This window comes from Citrus clementina, unplaced genomic scaffold (genome assembly GCF_000493195.1).
Source record: "Citrus clementina cultivar Clemenules unplaced genomic scaffold, Citrus_clementina_v1.0 scaffold_9, whole genome shotgun sequence".
NCBI classification, from domain to species: domain Eukaryota; kingdom Viridiplantae; phylum Streptophyta; class Magnoliopsida; order Sapindales; family Rutaceae; genus Citrus; species Citrus x clementina.
The window spans coordinates 3,347,885-3,356,502 of NW_006261964.1; the positions used below are offsets into that span (position 1 = coordinate 3,347,885).

General features: G+C 34.1%; 1 protein-coding gene across 2 annotated transcripts; it reads left to right on the forward strand.

The window, feature by feature from the left end:
* The first annotated feature begins 374 nt into the window (after positions 1-374).
* LOC18033504 (cyclin-T1-4) lies at positions 375-6,929 on the forward strand. 2 transcript variants are annotated; one of them, XM_006419823.2, is made up of 7 exons: positions 375-737; positions 1,197-1,785; positions 1,913-1,994; positions 2,125-2,259; positions 2,642-2,817; positions 6,222-6,367; positions 6,806-6,929. In XM_006419823.2, the coding sequence occupies exons 2-7, from the start codon at positions 1,205-1,207 to the stop codon at positions 6,835-6,837; spliced, it is 1,152 nt and encodes a 383-aa protein (XP_006419886.1). In that variant the 5' UTR covers positions 375-737; positions 1,197-1,204; the 3' UTR covers positions 6,838-6,929. The 2 variants fall into 2 exon arrangements, with proteins under 2 accessions (XP_006419886.1, XP_024046723.1); XM_024190955.1 differs by lacking the exons at positions 6,222-6,367; positions 6,806-6,929 and adding an exon at positions 3,012-3,264.
* The last annotated feature ends 1,689 nt before the right edge of the window (positions 6,930-8,618 follow it).

The following is an 8,618-nucleotide window of genomic DNA, read 5'->3' on the forward strand; positions in this document are numbered from 1 at the left end:
TTGTCTTACAGGAGGATATTTATGCATTATTGATAAATTTTAGTAAAATCCATAGTCATAGATTTTCCCTTTTTTCCCCATATTTAGAGAATCATACTACTATAATCGAGTTGTTGTTGAACTTCTTTTCTCCCTGGCTCATCGTTACAAGTCCAGGACTAGAAAATCATTTTACTTATTGTCGCATCCAACTATAAACAAGATTCAAACATTAAGCCCAATTTTTGTCAACAAGTTTCTCGGTCTAGTTAGTCATACAATCACCCAGCCCAGTATAAATCGGGCCTCCCAGACAAGGCAACAAAAGTCGAGGGTCATTTAAACGCTGATGTGCGCATGGTAGAAAATTTAAAAGCCGTGGATTTGTGGATTTGTTAACTTCCGCCTTCACCGACCATAATGACCAAACTATGTCTACGACCTAACCACCCTAACCTTCTTATCATAAGAAACTAACCTAACCTTAAATTACCTAAAATTGTAACAAAAAATAAAACAACAGCACGGAATATCTTTTTACTTAATTTCCTAAATTAATAATAATAATATTATTTTTTTTTGGGTTTAAATAGTATTTCTCATATAATCCCTCTATTTCCTCACCTTTGATTTCAGCTTTACTTCGACTCTCTTCACGCGTCCTTTCTCTTGCTTTCGAATTAATAAAAACCTGAAGGAAACCCCTTCTCGATTTCAATCACGGCGTTTTCTTGATCTCGTTCTCCGTTAATCATCTGGTAAATATTCGCATGATTGAATCTCGTTTTTGCTGTTCGTTTATTGATTCTTGATTGTTCAAATACCTCTAATTTTCTGTTCAATCAGTTATTACTTGATGAGTCGTTTGGTGTTTGATTTCGTTGATTGATTGTTGTGTTTAGATCATTTTGTCTGAATTTGATTTCGACTTTTCTTTTTTTTATCTTAAGTTTTTTGGTAGTTTTATTTTGATGAATTAAGCTGTATCTTGAAGAAATCATTGATTTGATCAGGATAAATATCAATTACAGGTCTCGGAGTTTAGCTGAATAACGATTTGATGAAGTTGTTAATTATTTTCAATAACTAGAAATCTAGAATCACTGGAAATTAAAAAAAAAAAAGAAATTTGATATAAATTGAAGATGTCTTGGTACTATTTTTTTATTAATTTTTCGTTGTTTTGTTTTTGACAAATTTTCTTTTGTATTTTTCAGCAGGTACAATGTCTTTTGCACGGAATTATCGCCAACAAGGGGGCACCTACCATGATAGACATTGGTCTTCTTTCAATAGAGACAACTGCAGCAGCAATAGCTACAATAACTACAACTACAACCACAACCGAAGCTGGAATGACAATCACGTTCGAAATTATAACAATTTCCACAGCTATTCAGGGAAATTCAGGGAGCACTATCAGTATGATAATCCTAGTTACATTACAGCTAGTTATGTTCAACCTAACAATGCGCCGTCTTTCAAAAGGAGGAAATTTTCAGCCTCTGCATGGGGAGACAGTGCAAGGAACTATTTGCAAGTGCCTAATGAATATGAGACTGCCGTTTCATCATCCAACAAGACTTTGGTTCCACCTGTTTCCATTTCCAATATTGAGGTGTCTACATCTATGAGCTGTAAACGTGACCGGTCAAAATTGGAGGATGATGAGCCAGTGTTTATGTCGAGGGATGAGATTGAGAGATTCTCCCCTTCGAGAAAAGATGGCATTGATGCACTACGTGAAACACATTTGCGATATTCATATTGTGCATTCATTCAAAATCTTGGATTGCGGCTTGAATTGTAAGCTCCTCATGTTGAATTCAGGATCTTATCTTTTATTTTTATTTTTCTATTTTGTGTTGATGTCCGAGATTTCTTATTCCCATGTTAATAGTTAATTTGACAAACTGTATTATGTACTTTGCAGGCCACAAACCACTATTGGCACTGCCATGGTTCTGTGCCATCGTTTTTTTGTTCGGCGATCACATGCTTGCCATGACAGATTTGTGAGTTGCCACTTTCTGTACTGAGATTTTCTGTTGTTTTTTGGAGGCCTCTTTTTATGAAAACTTGATCCCCTTCTTTGTTGCTTCTACTATTCTGATATTCATTTTTACTGGTATGGCTTTGTTGCAGATAATTGCTACTGCTGCTCTCTTTCTCGCTGCGAAGTCTGAGGAGACACCTCGCCCTCTGAACGATGTACTAAGAGCATCTTCCGAACTTTATCATAAGCAGAATATCACTCTCTTGTCCTATCTGCTTCCCATTGTAAGGGTTTCTACCACTATCTCTGTTTTACAGTCCGCAAATAATTCTGTAAAATCAAATTCTATGGCAGTATAAGGACCATCAGGCAGGAGATTCCCAAACTTTTTTCTTACATTGGAATGCTATTCAGTTTGGTACTAAGTTTAGTTGAGTTTATTTTTTCAAAATTTACTTTATTTTTTTTTAATCCCCTTCTATCACATTTGTGAATTTAAGGCTGTGTGATAAGTATAGGTATCTATGTGGATATGTTGTTATGACTCATGAAAAACTATATTTTGTTGTTCAATATAAGTATGCTTCAAATTTAATGGCTTAGAAAGATTAAAATTTAATATTTAGTTCTTGTTTGGCTGACACAAAATGGTTTGTGTTTAAACAGGATTGGTTTGAGCAGTATCGGGAACGGGTGATTGAGGCTGAGCAAATGATACTAACTACTCTAAATTTTGAACTCAACGTTCAGCATCCATATGATCCTCTTACTTCCATTCTCAACAAATTAGGTCTTTCACAGACTGTTTTGGTGAATCTGGCATTAAACTTGGTCAGTGAAGGGTAAGTTCATTCCTCTTTGTTCTGATTTTATTGGAGGCTATTTTCTTGTAGGTGCAAAGTATTTGTTGTGATTAGTTCAAATAGCTTAATAGTTTAAACAAACTATACATGTTGAACTTCACATTGTTGCTGTATGCTGTGGTCTATTTAACTTACACTTCTGTACAATGATTTTGATTCTGCTCTCTCTTCAGGTACCAGTTTGGTTTGGATAATTTTCTATTTGGCTGGAGTATTTCCATTAGGAATGTAATTTAGGACCAAGGAAGTGGTTTTACATCTTGATAGTATATCTCTTTCATAGATTTTGGGTAGTGGGTCTTCTGATCTCAACCAATTAGCCAATTGAGGTTTTGAAGTAGTTAAGGGTTGGAGGAGGAGCTGTTATTCTCTCTTTGGTTCAAATCATATGACACTTGTCAATAATTTTCTTCTTCAGAGCAGCTACTCTGGTAGTTATTGTGTTATGGGGCATTGATTCTTTGGGCATGGCATGATATTGCGGGGGCTACACAAGATTAGCTTGCTTGCCTATATGATACTGTTAGCTGGTGGATTGATTTGCTGTTCATGGAAAGTTTTGCTTTTGCATCTGAAGTTGTCCTGCTGATGTGTTGTGGGTCACTTACTATGCATGCCCATTCAACTTGGTCATTGGCTATTGAAGATAGTTCTGGATCCTCCAAAACCAGTTCCCCCCCCAACACCCCCCCCCCCCCCCCCCCAAAAAAAAAAAAAAAATTTGGCTGCTTGTCTCCATTAATGCATCCACACTGATATGGAGGAAACCATTTACTCCATAGATTTTTCTATGGTTTCCCAAGGTTTTCTTTAAACATCGAGTTATGTTTTAATAGTCTTTAAACTATTTTTATGATTTAGTTTTCAAAAAAGTTGAAATATAGGTATTTCACTTTACTTTCTATAATATGTGGGAATCTTTTGATGAAAAGTTGGACATGTTTTTCCTGTGAAATATTTTTTATATTTCCCTATATTTCAATTATCTTCACGTCCTAACAATCCTCTTTCCTTTCTTGTGGACTACTTTCTAGCCCAAGAACAATGTGAGTATATTATTTCAATTCAAAACATACGGTATTTATAATTTTGCTTAATCTTGTGTTCATTCTTTTACCTATATACTTTGTTTATAGATGAAAGAACAATGTTCTTGTACAAAATAGAAATTAAAAGATGAACCATTTGTGGAGGGGAAGACTCACAATATAAGCTGACCCTTTGAGGGCTAAAAAGGAACATTGAGATCTTCGTAATCTTTTATAGAGTGGAAACACTTTTTCAGTCACTTTTAGCTTTGATGTGTCATATGATTTTCTGCAAAATAATTGGTATCACCTTACTAATATCTAATGGTGTAGTAACTCTTTATTCAGCACATAATTATTGTTCTCATTTTTCTATCCTTCTGTATTATTTCGTCTTTTACCAACAGTATTTTATGATTAAAAATCCAATTAAAACTGCACGTGAACTTTATTTATTTTCAAGAAATTGTGAACATGGACTTTAATACTTTGGTTTGTTCTAAAAATGCATTCTGTGTGGTCTTCAAATGTTTTTGTAATCTTAGAAAATCAGTGATGGTATGTCATATAATAGAATAGAATAAAAAAATCTAATATTTATCTACTTGAGACAAGTCCAGGTTGGTGGGAGTTGGGATATAGTTCCATTGGTGGACAAAATGAGTTTTCATTTTCTGATGTTCAGAAAATGAATTGAGATGCTTGTAGCTCATGCATGCAAATTCACGGAGCTATTTTGTCATTTTGATTGTTTGTGGAGGTTACTATCGTCATAGTTATTGCTGTTTTTATTTTTTTTGATACACATAGTTGTTGCTGTCGATATTAATAGTGTTCATGTCAGGGATACTGTTTAACTACCGTTCTTTCTTCTTCACTACTATTTTCTATTATTTATCATTGCTAGCAGTGGGGGGACTTATTTCAGGTGATCATTGGCTAAATACCTCAGATAGCCCATCCATGAAAAAGTAGTAGTCGGCATTTAGAGCATGCAGGATTTTGTTTTTCTGAGGCCTGACCTAAAAAAACTTGTTTACCCTATTCATGTCTCTTAGCAGCATAAGCTGTATCTTTTGGAACCAAAACCTTAAAACAAATAACTAAGAAAAGATGTTTTTGATTCATGAATTTAAGCCTTAGCATTAGGCGATGCTGATTCTTCGCCTGTCCATCTCTACTAGGTTTGTGCTTAGAATGTAAAAATGAGGCCGGTGGTTGATCTTTTTGGATTATGTCAGCAATGTAAACAAATAGTACATAATATTGTGCCCCATTGAGCTGTTAGTGCACAAGAAAATTTTTTTCTGATAAATTAATAAGTTACTAAGATTGTTTTATGTATGCTTTTGACAAGCCTTTTCCTCAAATGAGCTTGGTAAATTGCACATATTGAGTGAGGATACTGAGAACAGAAGTCCTTTTTTTTTTTTTTTCAATTTTCAATTTTTTTATTTTTTATGCTAACTGGTTACTTAATACTTGACAGAGTCAAAGTGAGAGGAGACCTTTAAGGGACTGATCTTTTTTTTTTTTTTTTTTTTTTTTGGGGACAAATTTTTCGCACTACCTGTTCTTTAACCTAATTAGTTGATCAGTACGGTGTCGGTTTGAGATGCTTAATGAACTCCAAAATCATTGAGAGTTGATGCATTGTTTCTCAGCCAATCCTATGTTTATTCCTTGAATCAAGTCCAGACTTGGATTGTACAGTGGTAAAAACTACACACACACATATATGAAAAGGCATGTTTTTGTTGTATCCTGTGTAGCTTTGCTTCATGTCTGCAACACGGCCTTGCTACTGGAGCATTGAAGCATGCAAAATAGCCTGTCCAATTGAGCAGAAGAGGCAGCCATTTTTATGAGATATTTATTGTCTGGAATGTTTCTCGCTTTCCTGTTTGTTTGTTATATTTATTGCATATGTTTCTGGAGTTAAAAGCCCTGCAGCAGAATTGGGTCTGGAAGTTGATGTGTTCTGTAGATGAGTATAACATGTTTGCCATAGTTTTGGTTACCATATCAGCACTACTGCAGAGATTCTTGGAAAATATTCTCCCTGGATTGGTGCTTTTTAGTTGGTAAGAAATAGTGACTTCTTTACTGAACCAATCTTGATTTTCTTGTTTTACAGCTTCTTGTTTCAAGTGTTGTTCTTTTTTCACTTGTACTCTTGTAGCGATGTGGTTTCTGCAATGTGGCATTGTTTGCTAAGTTGTAGAAGACTTTGCCTGTTTATATTAGTATTTCCCAGATGGTTTGACCTTTTGTTAAATATCTCTGGATTGGGAAAATTGCAGTTTTATTAACTTTTGCGTCATTTATTGAGTGTCACTTTTTTTTGCTTTTTAGGCTTCGGAGCTCATTATGGCTTCAGTTTAAACCTAATCATATTGCTGCCGGTGCTGCTTACCTTGCTGCCAAGTTCTTGAATTGGGATCTTGCTGCATATCAGAATATCTGGCACGAGTTCCAGACGACACCAGCAATTCTTCAAGGTATTCCCTCCCATGCCAACCCCCTGCCCCACCCCACCCCAAAAAAAAATATATATATATATATATACACACACACGCGCGCGCGCGCACACACACACACCAATCAGATGACATGAATGGTCTTTACGATCAACTGTAAGCATGATAAGTTACTTACAAGCTCTAAAAGTTCATATGAAATTAGTATTAAGCTCAACTTCGTATTGGGGTTTTTTTTTTTTTAAATAAAAGACTCACTTCATATCTGAGTTTCATCTAGCCATGAACACATGTTAACAATGTTGAAACAACCTAACTAATATGCTGGTGAATTTTATGATAATTTTGTCATTGAAAATTTATCATGCTTGCACTAATTGATTTGTATCTCATGTCTCTTTAAGTTTGATTTCCTTGCCCACTGCTAATTTCTTTTCTTTTTGTGAATGATTGACGCAGATGTGGCGCAGCAATTGATGGAGCTTTTCTAATATGATAACAATGATATAAGTTTGTTTGATGCTGATGTTACATGCTTTTCGACCAAGAGTATATATAAAAATTGTTTTACCAAGTTGCAATACACTTAAACAATGGTAGGATGTAGACATGTAGTAGAAGAGAATGTCATGCCACTGTTGAAAGGAAATGCTTATTTCTTTCTTTCTGAAACGAGCTTTAGAATGTACTGGTAAAGATCTTTCGGATATGAACTTTTGGAATTGATGACCATATGGAGCTACAGAATTTGCCAAATTCTACGGTTCCCACTTATAATTGTGTGGTGGTTGGTGAATTCGGAAAATAATAAAAGAAATTTTCTGAATGCAAGTCCCAAATATAAGTGATAGAATTAAATTATCTTCCAGATATGAACTCTTGGAATTGATGACCAAATGGAGTTACAGAATTTGCCAAATTCTACTGTTCCCAGTTATGATTGTGTGGCGGTCGTTGAATTCGGAAAAAAAATAAAGGATTTTTTATGAATGCCAGTCCCAAATGTAAATGATATTTAAATTTTATTTGAAAACTCAATTAATGGGACTGTTTTGGAAAGTAGTCTCTTGTTGGTGGAGAGATTATTTTACAAGTTTTTGCAGTTATGCAAGGAAAATTGGAGCTTTTTACTTCATATTCGGTTTGTTGCCATGTTTAGAGCAAGTTGTTTGTCTCACTAATAAAGGTGAGAACCAAACCCGAATCAATTTTATTGCTGAAATAGCATGTGTGCGTGTGAGGCTGCTTGCGGGAGACGGAAAATCAGCGTTGAATGGGATATAAAAGGAAAAAAAAATATGGTGCAAAAAAGTTGACTGTTTCCCACTAAAAAATATTTGCCATTTACAGGACTATATGAATCCAAATCTTTAGATTTTAATCTTACTACTAAGGGTGGGCACGGTTCGGTTCGAAATTAAGTAGAACTGATTTAAATCGGTTATTTTATAAAAATAACTGAATAAGAACTGAACTCAAAAAGAACCGAACTCAAACGGTTCTTTTCGGTTCGGTTCGGTTTTTTCGGTTCTGGGTCTATTGGGCTTATTTTGAATTTTCAAATTTTTAGCCCATTGGGCTTCATAAATGTAATAATTTTTTTCAACAAGTTCATCCTAATTTCATTATAAATATTAACAATAAATACAAAGTATTCAAAACACATTTTATCAATAATATCTTACTAACTATTAATAAATAATTAAATAAACAATCTATATAATAAGATGCTAGTTTAAAAAAAAATAAAGAAAACTTACTGGTAAGCAACATCAATCAACTATCATTTACTCCTCAGCTACTTGCTGTTGTTCTTGAGATTGCATTGACCTAAAAAATTCTTCAAGAAATTGAAATTTACGAAATTGTTTTATATTTAATTTTAGGGTTTATTTTGGGAAATAAAAATTTACAAAATTGTAACACTAACATATATATATACTCTGATTGTGTGTATGCAAGTTTATGTTAGTTATCTTACACAATTAGTTAAAAATTAACACATATTTAATTTAATAAAATTTAAAAATAATTCGGTTTTTCGGTTCAGTTAAATGAACCGAATACCGAACCGACATTTCGATTTTTTTATAAATTGTACCGTTCGTTTTTTTTAAAAAAATAAAAACGTACCGAATTAGAAAAAACCGTCGGTTCAATTCGATTTTTTTAAGACTACTGTTTTTTTACCCACCTCTACTTACTACAAAATCATAATAATTGAGGAACCTGGATTGGTCGGCATTGGTAACTTTCATTCGTGAGGAACGGA

Coding starts and splice junctions, on each gene's coding strand:
- LOC18033504 (XM_006419823.2), top strand. CDS start 1,205: ATGTCTTTTGCACGGAATTATCGCCAACAAGGGGGCACCTACCATGAT. Junction 1,995..2,124: donor ATGCTTGCCATGACAGATTT/GTGAGTTGCCAC, acceptor GCTTTGTTGCAG/ATAATTGCTACTGCTGCTCT. Junction 6,368..6,805: donor GACACCAGCAATTCTTCAAG/GTATTCCCTCCC, acceptor TGATTGACGCAG/ATGTGGCGCAGCAATTGATG.